The sequence below is a fragment of the Botrytis byssoidea genome, assembly GCF_014898295.1.
Source record: "Botrytis byssoidea strain MUCL 94 chromosome Unknown BBYS_011, whole genome shotgun sequence".
NCBI classification, from domain to species: Eukaryota; Fungi; Ascomycota; class Leotiomycetes; order Helotiales; family Sclerotiniaceae; genus Botrytis; species Botrytis byssoidea.
Window position 1 is genome coordinate 1,214,228 of NW_024065852.1, and position 16,857 is coordinate 1,231,084.

A 16,857-nucleotide genomic window follows, 5' to 3' on the forward strand; every position below is an offset into this window, starting at 1 on the left:
GCTCTGAGTAGTGTACGGAGTATAAGCCATAGAATGCTTGTCGTGCTTACGAAATAATACCTATTAGTCCATGTTTCTCAGGGAGAATTTTGCTAGTTTGAGGCAATGGTCGTCATGGCAGTTGAAGCTTATTGTCAAGAAATGTTTTAGGCTGTTAGAGATTGTGATCTGAAGGTCTGGAATTTCTCTCGATACAAGAAAAATGAATTCGCCCACTTATCGACTTTCAATGGTTCTAAATGCTCGCAAGAATAGATTGCGTTGCTTCCCCCTATTGAGCAATTGGAAGCAAAGGCTGCAAAAATCTGAGACTCTGAGGAAGGTGGGGAGGGGGAAGCGGGGTGTCAAAAGAAACGATGCGAAAAGATAACGTCAATAAAAGCAGAGAATTGCGGAATACACCAGTAATAGTGCAGATATCCAAATGGTGATGCTGATGCTGATGCTGATACTGATGCTGATGCTGATGCTGATGCTGTAAGGCTTCTGGGTGGAGTGGATTTGTGATAATCCTCAAGGGATATGATCCAAATTCCCAGGTGGTTCTTGTCTGTGCTTCTGATTCGAGTTGAATCAGTTGATGCCTACGATGGGGTTGATGTTGATCAGATGACAGGCTTAGCCAGAATTCGTATCTGTGTCTGTGCAATCAAATACCAATATTGTGAATGCGTATAAGACATGAGAAATCTTGGGGATGAGAAAAAGGAGAAGACGGCACAGAAGTTGTAGCGCAAAGCAGTTGCATGAGCTGGAAGAATTGGTGCGAACTGGCGGGAACTGACGCGAGTCTGAACGTGGAACAGCCAATTTCCCCATGACATCCATACCATCCATCCATATCGCCCATATCGCCCATATCTATCTGTCTCTCTACCTTTAAGCTTAAGGTTGAAAGGAAATGCTGGACAGTGCGGAGTCTGTTCTCCGTACACTACACCAAAATCGATAGTGCTGATTACTACCGATTAGAGAGTTAACTAACACATTGGTAGGTATCGGATACTATGTAATGTGATAAAGAAACAAACTTTGCAAAACCTCAAAACGAGGGAATCATCAACGATCGTAATATAATGTTGATACTGGTAGACTGGATGTGCATTGAATTCCATGTTATCGTGAAAGTATAAAATGTTGGGGACAGTAAAGATGTAATAAAGTTAAAGTAAACAAATCTTGAGAACTCCATGATCACGTGTTACGCCATTTAATCATTCTGCTTTTGCGTGGTAAAATCAAATCAGTGACGCGCCGGTCGCTTCAACCCCTCAGCAACCCCCCAAGAATTCCAGTCTCTCCACGAGATACAGAATTCCATTAGAAAGCATGTCTCGAGCTAGTGTGTCGTCTGCAAGACCACTTTCTCTTACGGAAGAGCTTGAAAAGCTAGAGCAATCTATCACTTTGACTCTCCAAGGCAAGATTCCACCTCTCTCTTAAAACATTGTTTGTTTACTAATGCAACCTCAGAAATTGATCACAACTTTAGTCGAGCACACCGTATCGTTACTACAAGTATCCTACCGGTCGTTGAACAATATGCCAACCATTCAAATGCGGTTTGGGAAGGGTCGAAGGTTGGTGCACATCTGCAGAATATCTGAAAGGTAACTAATCGCGGGGTAGTTTTGGAAACAATTTTTCGAAGCCAGTGCCAATGTCTCATTATTACAAGTAGAGCAACAAGAGGAGGAGGAGGATGTCTCATATGCCCAGTCCCACGAAGAACCAAGTCAATATACAGCATCGCACGTTGATGATGAGACTATCCGGACAGAAGATGACGGGCATCATTCTTATGACCAGGATGACTCAATGTTAGAAGATAATGACATAAGTGGTAGCACACCTCGAGCTCCTCCTCCCAGAAAGGATAAAGAACCACAATTTGCAGACTTCTCACCTCCATACGAGGACTTGAGAAGGGAACTTAAAGGAGCGACACTACAGGATGATGAGGATGACACACAACTACCAAGTACACCTGGAGCAAAGCAAAGGGCACCCGATATGTCAATTTTACCAGATTCATCCCCATTTGACCCAACCTCATATCGAATGGACCCGAATTTATATGATTTACCATCGAATGCTCAAACTTATATACCATCAACGGCTCAAAAGTCAAAAGATCCTCAATACCTTAAAATGCTAGAGAAGAATTATCGAATCCAAGCCACGCCACTTACAAATCGGAAAGAAAAGAAAACGCCCGCCAACAAACCCTCATGGCGAGACAACCATTCACCATTGTCTTCACCCCCAGCTGCTGCACCTCAACTACACGCTGATATATTCAGCTCGCCGATTAGACAACCATATAGACAAAATGCACCACGCACTCCTGGTGTAAGCGTTCAAACTCCTGCGAAAGGAAAGTCAAAGGATATCTTTGCCAGATTTGTGAAGAAAGAGAAAGACGAGATTACATGGGAAAGCGATAGTGATGAAGATGCGGAGAATATTTACAAGGAACTTGGAATGAGTCCTCCAAAGACCATTCAATTTTCCTTACCTCAATCAAGATTATTACAAACTCCTGGTATGTTATTGCCTTTTTTTGACCCGTTGACGATGCAAGCTAACTTGCTCATAGCACGAGAAGCAAGTAAAAGGATCGTTGAAGATCTTCTAACCACCGCAGGAGCTGGATTCGACAACACCGACGAACTGGACAATAGTCCAAGTATAGTTGCGATGAAAGATGATTTTGATGATAGTTTTTGAGAAACTTAAATTTCGTTTATTAAAAACCTAACGAGATATGAAATCAAGAAGTCAATTTCCAACACTAATAAACTAGAACTTCAAAACGCCGTTCCCAAATATATCCGTTCCCATTTACGATAGGACTGTTTCATAAGTATCTGGCTTTGATCCAGACACTGCCAGTATGTCACCAATGATTCAAAAAAAACTCCACCGAACCATGCCAAAAGATGTATAATATCACAGCAATATCGTAAAATCCCCAAATTCCAACGGCATGCGGTGACAACACCATCCAAACAAATTGACAAATTGAACGCCGGCTATGATTACTTCATAGTTATGATCATATACGTTTCCGTGAGTGATTGTCTCGCTACCAATCCAATCAAGTCAGCCTCATATCATTCCATTCATATCCATCATATCAGGCTTTGGGGTCGAACGTACGTGTCTTCTCACTTGGCGTTGAGGGATCAATCAAGGTTTTCTCATTCGACTTCGCTGCTTCCCTATTCGAATGCTCCTTATGCGAGAACTTTGCTTTGATTGTACTAAGCGGATGCTTCAAAAGAAAAATGGTAGAAGTGGTGCTGTAGAGTGAAGAGTTGTCGTTCGCGGGAGTGTATGTGGTGGTGGTATCCATTGAGTCTTTTGGAGAGAAGGAAGATACAGCAGTATAGGATCTAGAGGTGGAGTAGGAGACGGGTGTTGCTTTTGGGGATTTGGGGGAGGAGGGATGGAAGAGCGTTGGGGGCTTTTCGTTTGGAAAACCTGGGGTTTTTTAGTTGAGTTTATGGGATGGAGAAGGGAGGAATGGGAACATACGAGAAGCTGGGTAGGCGGGGAATCCGGCAGGCATTTTTATAGATGTACTGGTGATGATGTTTGAGAGGTTGGTGATCGTTGAATTTTTACTCTGAAAAATGAATTTGATGTTGAGATAGTAGTGTTGCTTTTATGTGTATTGATATCTTCTTATGTCTGATTGATGATGATGATGATGATGATGATGATGATAATGAGAAGGCCTTTATAATTGAGACATTTCTCCCTCTATATATATCCAACTCAAATCCATCACAGCCCCAGACTCCAAATATTATGACACCCGTCCATGTACCTCCACTCCAACAAGGTGAACCCAGAAAAAGCAAAACAGTCATAACAAACCGAGAATCCAGAATTCCAACGCCGTCCCATCTCATCTCATCTCATGCAAACTCCGCCCGCTAAGCAATCAAGCAACTAAGCAATTCTAAGCAAGATGTCGAGAAAAAAAAAACTAAAAAACTTTCTCATCCCATGCTTGCCTCATTTTCACCCGCCCCGGTCTAGGAATGAAAACAAGTACGGTATAGGGAGTCTGTATGCTTACCGGCCAACAAACCATGCAAACAATGCATATCAAAAAATTTCTTATACATGACTTTTTTTTTAGAACAATCAGAACGCCGGCCGCGTACACGCTTTGCATGTGTTGGATGCTCGAAAGGTGAGTGTGGATGTGTAGAAAGGGTGGAAATGGAAAAATGGGTATGGGTGATGAAGGGGTCGGAGTTCGCTTATTTCACTTCACATGTTGATGCGATATTCCGTTGTTTCTGGCTAAGTCAGCTTTGGCTCGCTGTAGCGGTGATGCAAAAAACGTGGGAGTGAGGCCGGATGACTCAGGGTTTGGTGGTGGACTGGTGAGGTTGAGGAGGTGTACTCGGGGAGCTTGGTTTGGGATGGGATAGGATGGTGAGGAGAACCTGCATGGGTTCTTAGAGTATGGGGCATGGAGATGCGTCATTCATTTGGTGAGCATAGTTTTTATTCAATGTGAGATTATTCAGCATTCTCTATTCATATGGCTCTGTGCTTGGTATTCCCCAAGTCCCAGATATCAGGATATCCATTTCCTATCGTTCAGCATTCCTATTTGAAATCTTGATTGTCCCGCAAGTTGACAGGTGATGTTTTGAGTACACGTATACTGTCAGCTCGTAAACAAACAAACAAATGAACACTTATAGATATTTGTGTACTTCATTGTGCCGCGACAACTGATCGACTGGAAATCGGCATGTGCAGGTACCAACCATACCGAACTACGTATGAGTAGTCCCATTACGAAAGACACACGAATGGATTGCGAAAGGGTGTGTCTGATATGCAGGTATTCCGTGGCTTCTCGTGGCTAGTGATCTGCTGCCTGATTTCTGATCTATCTCTTGTCTTCTTTTGTCTGTTTTGTGGGAAGTTCCGATGTTGACATGGTGGGTGTTGGTGTTGTGGTCCTGGTGTCATATCGTGATCGCCAGCTAGGTAGCCAAGGCAAAATTGTATTTGTAAATTGATTTATGCATCCAGCCATCCAAACGAAACCCCTCTCATCACATAGCTCCAAATCTAACAATACTTCAAAAACTACTATGTAAGCAGGAACAATACTTCCTAGACCGTAGAACTAAGATCTTACTACTCCGTGCCTCACCACTCGGCCCTGTGAATGAGTACCCAGATCCCAGCCACACCTCGCACTAAACTCCGCAACTAGATTAACGTGTCGGTATAAGAAAAGGCTTAGACCGCCAACCCGGCCCGTTGGGTCGGAATACCTCTTTTTCCCTGGACCGAGTTCTCCAGAACGAAATTGGTGATGAAAATTTTGATACAATGATCCGTGTGATATGTCATTAGTTAGACTCATTGTGATCTAGACTTGTGTCTCTTCTCGGATTCTAATTGAGATAATTGAACATACTTGAGCTTGTACCGTGTAGTTTCTCCGCTCACTCCACTTTCGAAGCTTTCTCAAAAGTTGCATCTGCTCCAATATTGTCTGAGCGGGAAAGAGTCATCGAAGTTAATTGGATATTGATATCGAATTGACCAATCAGCGCAGAGAATGGGAAATAGAGTATGATGATGTATTAGTGAGGGAACAGTCATTCCTTTTGCTGGTAAATCAAAGCTTTTTAAGACTGCGGAAGAATTGACTATTTAGAACGTGAAACCGATGTGATAAAGTTTTACTCTCAAACATCTATTCGACTCATTTTGACTCTCGAGTGATTACATGATGACAGAGTCTGAATAGACTAGGTGTGATTCAGGAGGTCCAAAATGGCTAGCTCGATTATGTGAAAAAGGTTAACCTTATATCTTATCTTATCTACCTAATCAAATCTCATTGTCTTGAATAAATACAGAGCTTGATCAAAGTCCTCCTCCTTTTACTTCAATTGCTACCAACCTTACTGTGAGATGTGAGAAGGAGATGCACACACTTGAAATGGGAGTCAAACAAGAACCGATACAAAGGGCGGCGTGAAAATAATCTACCACGAGTATTTTGACGTGCTTCTAAGTATAACACTCAAACAGCCACCACACCTGTCCACCATGCACATTTTCGCTTTTGTCGCCGGTATGGTATGATCGAAAGGAGCATCGAAGAAGACGATGATGTGTTGCGGTTTCCTCTATCTTTTATCACCTAATTAGGAAGGTAGTGAGAAGAACGGTTTCCATAAATTGGAAGTTACGATTCACAAAGTTTACCTCAACAAATCAAAGTACATATACCAGAATACCGGTTCTGTATTTCCTATCGAACTCTTCAACTGAACTTCCACTTGATCATGATAATATAGTGCACAAAGTTGACTTACAGCTTCTTGTAACGCAGAACTATCTTCGCTTCTGCTGACTTTCAAATCACACTCTGTTAATTTAATCCTTTTCTCCTCTACAATCTGAGTCATCGTGATTTTATCAATCAGTCATTTCATTTCATTTGAGGCAGCAGTATCAGCATCTCAGAAATTCCCAGATATTCAAAAAGTAAGTCTACAATAATCTATAATGATTTTCTAGAGTTTTTACCTTCACCCAATGGTAGAAGTTCATTCATTAAGCCGATATATAGCAGCCATTCCAATGTCTTCCTCCTCAACCTCACCCCCACCCTCAGACTACCGCCCAAATTTCTTCACCAAGAAATGGATAATTACCATTCCATCACACCCAACTCTCAAATTCTTCCGCGCAACACCATCTCACTTTAATGTCTGGCTCCCCCTTGCGACAAACGCCGATAACAATAAATTGCAAGACAGCAAGGACCAGGTCTGGGATGAGGTTGCTATCTCGAAATGGAAAGACAACATGTATGATCAATACGACAAGTCTAATACGGACTTTCATTGTCTGAAGATCCTCGTTGAAGTTGATGGTAGGGTTGTGGGGTTTGGAGATATTTTTGTGGTCAGGCCAGGAGTCGCAAACATCGGCGTGGTTCTGAATAAGGAGGTGAGGGGCAAGGGATTGGGGAAGTTAACGACTAGTGCTTTGACTCAGTTGACTCTTAATTTTGGTCTCCAAGCTGTCGCTGGAACAATGAGGGATAATGAACCAATGCGCTCGATATTGAGAAATCTAGGGTTTGTGGAAGAGGAGAAAGTCATTGAAATCGAAGGTCGTGGCATAGTGGCGGAACTTTCTTATACGCTCTTGCGGGAAGCATGGAAAGATATTGAAATGAGTGTGGAGTTTGAAGAGTGACTTGATACAGCAGGTATACTACATGAAATATCTATGAACGATGAACTTATCTCTGGATTGACTGTTTCCATATCGACCCAGTGCTCACCCATGAGTTTTCCTTTGGTTTTGGTGAGATTGGTTTATCTTTAAGCATTTTTATTTATTGGGATACATACATGTAGCATATGGAAGTGGTTTCACCTAGGCCATCAAGTGAAGGACTGAAGACTTCCAAGCATACATATTTGGTTGCTCAAGGCAGTTTCTCAAAGCATTTATGCGAAACTCAAGCTCTTCATTTATGGCTGCCTCTTATCCAATTATTTGTCTTTTACTATTAAATGCTGAAGTATATAACGTCTATCTTTGAACTATCACGAGTGTTGTTTGGGCTTCCACGTTGGGTCTATTTTCACATTTGGTAGATAGTAAGCCAAAATACTGCGCAAATGGATGGCTCTATATCACGTAAACCGTGTAAAGTTTGCTTATAGCCCATAAGGTAGGCTCAGGTTCTGACTTATATACTAATTTTCTTGTATATCTTTGCATAAATCTGGAAATCCTTGCGCCAAACAAAAAACGTGAACATCTCAATCCACATGACTTCCATAAGTATCATTGCTCAAAGGGGCGATACTGTCAGTGTCTAATTTTACACAACGACCAATTGCCCTGAAAGCTCTCAAAGGCGTCAGACCACTCGTCACTCTATCAGAAACCAAACCATTACAATGCGCAATATGACCCCCTTGAACTGCATCCTGCAAGATCCAAACATCTTTCTCGTTGTCGAGAACCCTCGAAATTGCATCAGTAGTTAATGCCCAATTGTATAAGCAATGCGCAATGTGCCATTCATGGGTCGTCCAAATAAATGGATATTTACTAAGCTCGTCTGCATCTTGCGGAACGGGCTCGGTCCGGTTGGACCAGCGGTACCAGGGGAATATTCCGGCCCCGTCCAGAGGTAGATTGGCATGCTTGTCGACGAAGGAGCTCATGATTTCACTCCCGTTACATGCGGCTGGAACATAGGAAAATGCCATGACGTTGAAGGTGCAGCCTGCAGCTTTTGCAGTGGCTTCACTATCACCGCAATCTAAGTCCGGGCGTGTGGAATAGTTGGTTTTGGTGGATGAGACGGGAGAATGCTCATGTTTGTGTTCGTGGCCTCCTCCGTGGCTTTCGTGGGAGTGAGCTTCTGATTGTGATGGCTGCTGAGTAGACTCGCTATTATGACTATGCTTCAGGGCCTGAAAACGCAATGTCGAGTATGTTCCGAATGTGATTGATGCGAGAGCAATGAATGTAGCGACAGCGGCCACGATGTAGATTTTTCGCTTATTGCTGTGTTGTTTTTGATAAGAGACAAAGTCATGTTGCTCGAGGAACAACTCTTCTTCGTCTGATTTGGAGAAGTCATCATTATCTTCTTTCTCTGACTTGGGAAGCTTTTGGTCCTCGAGACCTTCGTAGTTTGTGGCTTCGGGACTGTATAAAGCTGACATGATATTTGGACTTGTGGATAAAGGAAGGAGAAGTTCTGATGAAGATTGAGAATTCAAAATCTCACACTCAGCTTTCACGAAAACAAACATAAATATTGGTCTTTGAAATATGGCGTGTCAAGCAACCAAAGAATATGGGAACGGCTCAACCCCGGAATTCTGTAAGAGATAGAACTTTCGGCTTGGATCAATTGTGTTACTACAGCATTTGCAAAGAATCTTGATTTTCCCTTATGGTTATTTCCCTCATAGATGTCATATCACATATTCTTCAACATAAACGCATCTGCAGAGAACCCAACACAGCTTCCGCCAGCACACAAAGTATCCTTATCTTTCTGTATAATTTCTATAAATCCCGCCCCTTCATGATCACTTACTTGTAGCAATCAGCTCATCGAAAATAGCACAATAGGAATTTATATGACGTGTCGATAAGAAAATTGATGTCTGATATTATCGTCATGTCGAACTTTATTGGTCTCGCCTCCTCGCTTGCTCGCTACACAACATGATTTTCTTATCAGCATTGCACAATCGGTAGTCGCCTCGATTATCTGGATAGGTTTTGATGGAAAATAAACGTGTATATACGTGTGCGACATACGCTAGAGATTAGATAGTCGTTGAAGCAAGGATAGTTATCGTAAGGGGGGATCTTAGGATTGAAAGCAGGTTTAGACACTCTACGAAGATAACGATACGATTTCCGAATCGATGTTTGAATTCTTTCATTGTGCGATTGATGACCTTTTGGAGAGCGCCTCGGGTTATCAGTGTTGGAGCCAACTAAAGCTCGTTCGGATCCCGATGTATACTCTAGTGTTAAGTATACAATTTGTGTAATACTCGGGATTCTCTGAATATCAGAGGTTGTCTCAAGGTTCTGCTCCGAATGACTGATGGACCGCCTACACTCTCATAGTAGTATTCAGAGACGTGGTCAGTAGACAGTCTTTTGCGTTTCTCCAAGCATAAAAACTCTATGGCTTTCATTTCGTCCTAGATCCTCGCTTCCAGATTGAAGATCTAGGTGTGTTCCGGCCGTTATAGCATAAGGCTCTGTATATGTAAGCCCCATTGCTTTTATTCTGTAGTCATGAAAAGATAGCTCCTGCCGTTTGACTCTGAAAATCTGATACTAGAACTCACACATCCACAGCAACCATGGAAAACAAATTCAAACCCACCACTAGCTCACCCCTTCGCTTCATCTTATACACCATCTTCCTCTCCACAGCAATCATATCAACATTCTTCCTCCTAGCCCACAAACAACTCCTCCCCTTCCTCGCCCCCGTCCAAAACCTCATCGTCTATCAAATCTGTCCCGAAGCCCACACACACACCAACGGCGCTCCCCAACCCCCTCCAGCAAGTGAATTCCACCCCAAGATCTTCACCCCCATCCCCGCACTCGAAGCCGCACTTGGAGACTCCGAGGACGTAGACTGGGATGAATACCTTCTCACTCCCAACGGCGGCTTCATCATGGTAGATGAAGGAGAAGGGGTGACGAAGGGATATGGAGTGACCATGTTTCATCAACTGCATTGTTTGGGTATGATTAGGACGATGTTATTTGGGGGGCCGATGAACCATGATCATGAGGTTCAGGGGGCAGAGTGGTCGAAAAATCCGCTGCATTTTTTGCATTGTTTGGATTATATTGCGCAGGTGGGTGATTTATCTTTTTTTGTTTGGGCATGAAAGTATTGTTAAACTGACTTTGTACTGTCGATTAGGGAATCATATGCACGGCGGATGATACGCTTGAAGTTCCGAAACCCACGACGAACGCCATGGGCAAAGTGGTGGATGGGATTGATGGGATGGGTCATGAGCATCAATGTCGTAACGCGAGTGCTTTGAGAGAGAAAGTGCTTCTTAGTGAAAGTAAGCCGGTTTGGAGAGCAGCTCTGGGTCGGACTAGTGTTTTTAGTCATCGTGCTATTCCCGTAACCTGAGTTTCGAACACTGGGCGATGGAGGAGTCAGATTTTGGGTCTTTGTTGTAGGGAGGTGAGGTGATTTCCAGTAAATATTTTAAAGATGTAGGGTGGAGAGAATAGTATACTAAATGAAGATAATTTTGAGGAAGATCTTCTGTCAAGTTCAAACGTAATTTTCCTGTGATATTAAGTTTCTCGGAAACTCGCGAAATATACTTGTCTCCAATAAGACATCGGAGGAGTGCTTCGCAATGAAAAAATAGGGCCTGTTACAGTGAAGAAATATATTTTTGATATTCTTGCATGCATTAATTCTAATCTACTCAACATGCACGAGAGCATTTGACCAGAACCCTCTATGAATTCTTACTCATACCAACCAATTTATCCGCCTCTCCACTCTCTTTCACCATACCCCAAAACATCCCCTTTCTCTCAATTAATTCCTTTGGACTTCCCATCTCGGCTACATTCCCATCACTCATTAGTAAAATCTTATCAAAATCTCCTACCGTACTAAGTCTGTGTGCAATAACGAGCAGCGTGCTATCTACAAATTCCTCACGAATGCTCTGCTGAATAAGTGCATCCGTTTGAACGTCTACAGAAGACGTCGCCTCATCGAGAATAAGAATTTTTGGGCGGCGAATAATAGCACGTGCGAGGCAGAGGAGTTGACGTTGGCCTTGGGAAAGGTTAAGACCACCTTCGGCGATGGAGCTGTTTAAAGAGAGGAAAATGTTCTGATTTTGAGATGTGTTCGATGATGGAGTCGCAATGCCCGAGTCAGATTCATTGATGAGATGAACTCTGCGAAGGGCGTCGAAGAGCACTGTATCATCGTATTCATTATCTGTATCTAAGTTGCTCCGAAGTGTGCCTAGGATCATGTTAGTGTATTTTCTTTTTCGAAAATCTGGAGAGCTCTGACCCGAAAACAACACTGGATCTTGAGGAATGATGGCTAGATTACGGCGCAAAGATTGTAGTTTTAGCTTCGAGATATCATAGCCGTCAATAATAATGCTGCCTTCTCTCGCTTCCAGAAAACGGAAGAGTGCCAATGTTAACGTAGATTTCCCGGATCCAGTGCGACCAACAATACCGACCCTAATATCATGTTAGACTTGAAATTTAGTGGAGGGAAAAATCCGGGTATTCACCTCATTTTTTGATCAATGCTGAAGTTCAATCCTTTCAAGACAGGCTCCAAATCGTGGTTATATGCGACGGCTAAGTCTTTCACTTCCAAGCGCCCAGCTGTTGGCCAACTTGCGGGAGGCTCTTCGCCATCTAACGCCTCTGTAGGCATCTCCGTATATTCAATCACACGCTCCGCCGCATTCATTCGTAATTCCAGGAAACCTGCATGGAAGAGTGACCAAAATAGGGCACTTGAAAATTCCAGAGATATAGCAAGGACAAAGCCAGCAAGCCCTGCATCAGTCACAGTAGCGGCTACAATCGCCGCGATTGACATTGTGTATGCCGCCGAAGCCATGCCTCCTATTCTCCAAACGAGCCAATTATGACATAAAGTGGTATTCCAAAGTGTTGAGCTTCCATCGTCAATCCTACGATATACCTTTTCAAGGTAAACATCTCTCTTTTCGAAAGCCCGTATGGTAGTGATTCCAATCAAAATAGTTCGGAATTGTTCAAATATGAGTGATCTGTTGGTCGAATCCAAGCGTCTAATTGCTCTCGCGGCTGTTATAGCTTGGAGCGCTAAATATGCGGAGAATGTAGATACAGCAACTGTCAACAATATTACATATGGTGATAAGAACATCCTTTTCATCTCATTAGCAGAGGTGTGTTCAACGAGGGTCTATTACTTACCCTGCAATTGCTATGCCGAATAACCTGAAAACATCACCGACTCCCCATGTGAGCGTATCCTAAGGTAAATATGTCAGAAATGAGAGCATTCCAATGTAAAAAACTCCATAGAATAGACTGTGCCAGCCAACCAATCAAGGGGAACATAGATGGAAATAGGCATACTTACAACAATATCAAAGTCGACTGTGTTGAAGTCAGTGGTAAATCTGTTCATAACCCTTCCAAATGGAACAGTATCTATCCAACGCAGAGGAGCTCTTAAAACTTTGAATAACATTGTCTTAAAGAGCTTTTTGGAACCTCGAATGCATTGCTTGTATGCATAAATATAACCGTAGATACGGAAGATGCTCATGGCAATACATAGGGCAAAATATATTCCGAGATAAAAGGTTGTGCTGTGTTTTCCTGATACATCAGATGATGGGACGGTACCGTTTCTATCAAACGTCGAAGAAGTCATAAAAATCTGCGGTTGATCAAATCTTGCATGTAAATTGCGCTCGTTCTCACCATCAGTACTGGTCCAGAATCGAAGCCAATATGTTCGGCCTAAAAATAAGTGTCAGTGTTTGTCCTCATGAATCATTGTGAAGAAGAAGCGATCTTACCAAGATTAAATAAGGTGGTCATGGTATAAATCAGAAGGAACATAATTCCGATAGTCCATCCACCACAAGACTTGAGCCATTTTGAATAAACTGAAGATCCGATGTTTCCTTCCTTGCGAAATTCGTCTAAAACAAACTTGAGAGGATCGGTCTTTTTTGTTGTCGGAGAATTGCAGCCTGATGTACCTACGATGGTATCTTCCTTTAAATCATCTTCCATAGCAATTAGATTATCGTCAGTATCATCTAGGCTTTCGACGGGTGCACCAAGATATTCTTCCAATTCCTGAACGCTAGAAAATTGCTTGACAACGCCATCCTCAAGCTCTACGATAGACTTGACATGCGATTTGCACAAAGATAAATGGTGTGTTGCTAATATGATAGTACGGCCGGCGCTCAGCTTGCCGACTAGAGCATTATTAAGGATGAACTGGCCAACGTGAACATCAACAGCACTAAATATATCGTCTAGCAAAACAATTCCAGCACGTGAATACAAGGCTCTTGCCAAAGTTAATCGCCACTAGATCGCCAATAAGTCAGTTTTGTGTCATGAAGTTGAGTCTGGCGGCAACGGAAAAGTCGAGATGCGACGAGGAGTACAGGCATGTATTACTTACTCTCTGGCCACCACTTAAATTGATTCCTCCGGTCCCAATCTCCGTTTCATGCCCGTCTGACAGGAGTTGGAGATCTTGGGTCAGAGCACAAGCTTCAATGACTTGTTCATAACGATCCAAATCTAGCGGAAGGCCAAACAGAACGTTCTCTCTGACTGTACAATTTTCTATCCAGGGTATCTGTGCAACAAAAGCAATCGAGTTCGGAACAATCCAGTTGTTTTTATTCGCGTGTTGGTCATAACAATCGAGTGGCCTTTCCGGTACCCTAATTTTGCCAGAGATAAGTTCTGCTTCGCCAAGCATTGAACTCAATAACAAACTCTTTCCGGACCCGGTTCTCCCGCAGATGATTGTCAATTTGTTAACTGGGAATGAGATATTGATATCTCGAAGAATAAACCGATCACTTTCATTATCTACATACTCGGTGTCGGTGGGCCAGCTTATTCTCGCATTTTCAAAAACTATCACAGGCAAATCGGAGTCGGTAGGTTCGAGTGTTTCTATTGGGCTAGAAAGAATGTTCCCGAGTTCTGGCGAATTAAGAAAACTCTCAACACGTTGCAGCGATACGTTGGCAGCGATCATCTGTGTGATAATGTTGGGGAGACATTGCATGCAATGATCCAATTGCAGAAATACACCAATGGCAGTGAACGCTTGTGCGGGTGTTAGTTGTTGGTATATATATGAGTGAACTCCTAGTGCAATGGCGGCGGTCATGAGTGGATTTAAAATCCAGCATGAAATCAACATTATTCTGGACATTAGCACATCCCAGGTTGCTGTAAGCTCGACGTCTCGCATTGCCATGATAGATCTTTCCCATCGGTCCTCAAGAGCGGAGAATTTGATCTGGCGGAACCCTTGAAGAGCTTCACCAATGATTGCAGCTTTCTTATCTCTCGTCTGCATTAGAAATCCCTGCGAGACTGTAAACTTCTTTGCGTAGCGCCGTGTAACGGGGAAAGTTACAATGATAAAACTAGTAAGTTAGTTTCGGGGTTATGAACAAAAATTTCTAAGACAGTATTATAAAGTAAGTGACGTACCAGAAGCCAAGTAAAATTCCCTGCCAGCTTAATAACGTAACCAGGAACGCTACAGATATGATGATTCGGCCGGGAGCTTGAACGATTTCGAACGTTTGCCTGGCACAATCACAAATTCTTCCGGTGTCCACTCCAATCAAATTGAGAATTTTCTGAGAAGTTTTGTCAGGGTCTATCTCATTTGAAGAGACCCCATTCTCATTTTCCGCCATTGCAGGCCTGCCTTTTGCGTCTTTGCGCCGCATAGTTTTTTCAAATATCAAAGCTGACAGTTGAGCTCGCATTGGAACAGAAACTAGGCTCGTGCTTGTAATATCTTGCATGGCTGTTATTCAATGTTAGCTAGATGTTGAGAGAGACAGATTTTGGTGATGGGCACATACCTTCAACCCAGGAAGCTAGAACAGTGGCAAGCCCAAACGCCAGTATATAGAATCCTAGCTGTTTTCCAGTTTTCCCGGATTCCATTGCATTTAGTATTTTGAAAATTGCTAGTTGTGGGCCAATGGCAAGAAAAGCATGGATTAATCCGAGAATGATCTGTAGAATAAGTGAATATTTGTACACCTTCAACAGCCTGACCCACAGTCGGCCAGTGCTACTACTAGCCATCCATGCATGACTGAGAGTCTTTGATCTTTTTGCGTAGTGCATTGTTGGTAGTTCTTCTATATTTAAAGTATTTTGCCGCTTCGCCTTCGTGAGCAAATACTCTATTGACGAGAATGAGAATCGAGTGAGAAAAGAAACGTTGAATTCATTTAGAACCAATCTCCCGTGATAGAAAACCTGCGGTCTTCGTGGTATCGATATACTCGCGGTCCCAACAGCAAGTAGAGTAGTCATCTGGGCAATAGATAGCGCAGTAGAAGTCGACCATGCGCTTGTCAAAATTTCTTGATCCTCTACAATGACCATGCAAAGGAATGCAAAGCAGGAAGCTGCAATGTATGTGCCTTGTGTGTAGCTCACGATGGTATCTTTTGTGTAGCATACAGCGAACACTTGAATCGTCAACAAGAACTATCACAATTAGCATCACTACTGCGAGATACTTTAGATCAAACACTCACCCATCCCACAACATTAGTTGCAAATTGCTCAAGGAAATAAGTAGTACTACCAAATTGAAGGGTTTTCAAAACAAATGTTAAGACGCCCAAGATAATAAATATAGACAAGCATATCTTTGGGGCCTTGGAGTTAAAACTATTCTCGCTGGACGTAGTTGTGCTTCCATCTTTATCGTCACCCCAACTTGGAGTACCCTTTCGTCGGTATGGAGTACGTAAGATCGTTACAATCGATGGCAGTGTAAAACCTCCGATGGCAGCAAGTCCAACGACTTCTGCAACGATGCTTTGAACTTGCATCCTCCCTGGATTATTTTTGAAATTTTGCGATAAAAGTCATACAGAACAATTGAGAAAAGGTGCTGATAAGAGAAATTTTATAGTCAATTAGGATTGATAAGGAGCTGCGCGAATTTTGAGAAGGAAATACGCGCTTCCCAGGATAGTGGTTGGTATCTCGCATAATTGCGATAGTGAATTATCGACGACTCATGCAGTTAGATGTGTGGCAAAACAGATAAAAGGGTTGATGATGATCAAAATGTTTGCAGGATTAATCCAACCCTAAGCCTCTCAACCCCCACTAAGCTTTAGTACCCGCGATCCCGCAGGGCCACTGGTAAGAGCATCATGTTAGGCCTAGGCCTCATAGGGTTTCTGTTTCAGTAGCTCACTCCTTTCGACATGACATGAGAGCGAATAAATGGTACTGAAGCTCAGTGAATGTTGGGAGCATATACAAGCGCGATGTTGAGCTGCCGAATTGGCGGTGACCATGTCATGTAAGAGACGCAGTAGATGCTCCAACTGACCCCACTATAGCTGTCAATTGACAGCTTCCGCAGGGTTGACACAAAGATTGTGCGTGTCGCCCAACCAACTGCTTCATTGACATCCGTTTGTTGCGGAATACGAGAGAATCAGCGTACAAGAAAGAAATCTA

General features: G+C 42.9%; 6 protein-coding genes across 6 annotated transcripts; 3 read left to right on the forward strand and 3 right to left on the reverse strand.

The window, feature by feature from the left end:
• Positions 1 to 1,329: 1,329 nt before the first annotated feature.
• EAE97_006397 (uncharacterized protein) lies at positions 1,330 to 2,730 on the forward strand (the record flags this gene model as incomplete). The annotated part of the gene is made up of 4 exons (XM_038876910.1): positions 1,330 to 1,420; positions 1,474 to 1,580; positions 1,630 to 2,545; positions 2,600 to 2,730. 4 exons carry the CDS (start codon positions 1,330 to 1,332, stop codon positions 2,728 to 2,730), a joined length of 1,245 nt encoding a protein of 414 aa, XP_038732617.1.
• Positions 2,731 to 3,041: 311 nt separating this feature from the next.
• EAE97_006398 (uncharacterized protein) lies at positions 3,042 to 3,574 on the reverse strand (the record flags this gene model as incomplete). Its single annotated transcript, XM_038876911.1, has 3 exons — positions 3,042 to 3,088; positions 3,163 to 3,486; positions 3,541 to 3,574. 3 exons carry the CDS (start codon positions 3,572 to 3,574, stop codon positions 3,042 to 3,044), a joined length of 405 nt encoding a protein of 134 aa, XP_038732618.1.
• Positions 3,575 to 6,639: 3,065 nt separating this feature from the next.
• Positions 6,640 to 7,263, forward strand: EAE97_006399 (uncharacterized protein; the record flags this gene model as incomplete). Its single annotated transcript, XM_038876912.1, has 1 exon — positions 6,640 to 7,263. One exon carries the CDS (start codon positions 6,640 to 6,642, stop codon positions 7,261 to 7,263), a length of 624 nt encoding a protein of 207 aa, XP_038732619.1.
• Positions 7,264 to 7,838: 575 nt separating this feature from the next.
• EAE97_006400 (uncharacterized protein) lies at positions 7,839 to 8,756 on the reverse strand (the record flags this gene model as incomplete). The annotated part of the gene is made up of 1 exon (XM_038876913.1): positions 7,839 to 8,756. One exon carries the CDS (start codon positions 8,754 to 8,756, stop codon positions 7,839 to 7,841), a length of 918 nt encoding a protein of 305 aa, XP_038732620.1.
• A 1,167-nt stretch (positions 8,757 to 9,923) lies between these two features.
• On the forward strand, positions 9,924 to 10,723 carry EAE97_006401 (uncharacterized protein; the record flags this gene model as incomplete). Its single annotated transcript, XM_038876914.1, has 2 exons — positions 9,924 to 10,433; positions 10,502 to 10,723. 2 exons carry the CDS (start codon positions 9,924 to 9,926, stop codon positions 10,721 to 10,723), a joined length of 732 nt encoding a protein of 243 aa, XP_038732621.1.
• Positions 10,724 to 11,063: 340 nt separating this feature from the next.
• On the reverse strand, positions 11,064 to 16,214 carry EAE97_006402 (uncharacterized protein; the record flags this gene model as incomplete). The annotated part of the gene is made up of 10 exons (XM_038876915.1): positions 11,064 to 11,587; positions 11,639 to 11,817; positions 11,871 to 12,500; positions 12,550 to 12,608; positions 12,719 to 13,104; positions 13,164 to 13,689; positions 13,787 to 14,774; positions 14,842 to 15,166; positions 15,225 to 15,864; positions 15,915 to 16,214. 10 exons carry the CDS (start codon positions 16,212 to 16,214, stop codon positions 11,064 to 11,066), a joined length of 4,557 nt encoding a protein of 1,518 aa, XP_038732622.1.
• Positions 16,215 to 16,857: the final 643 nt, after the last annotated feature.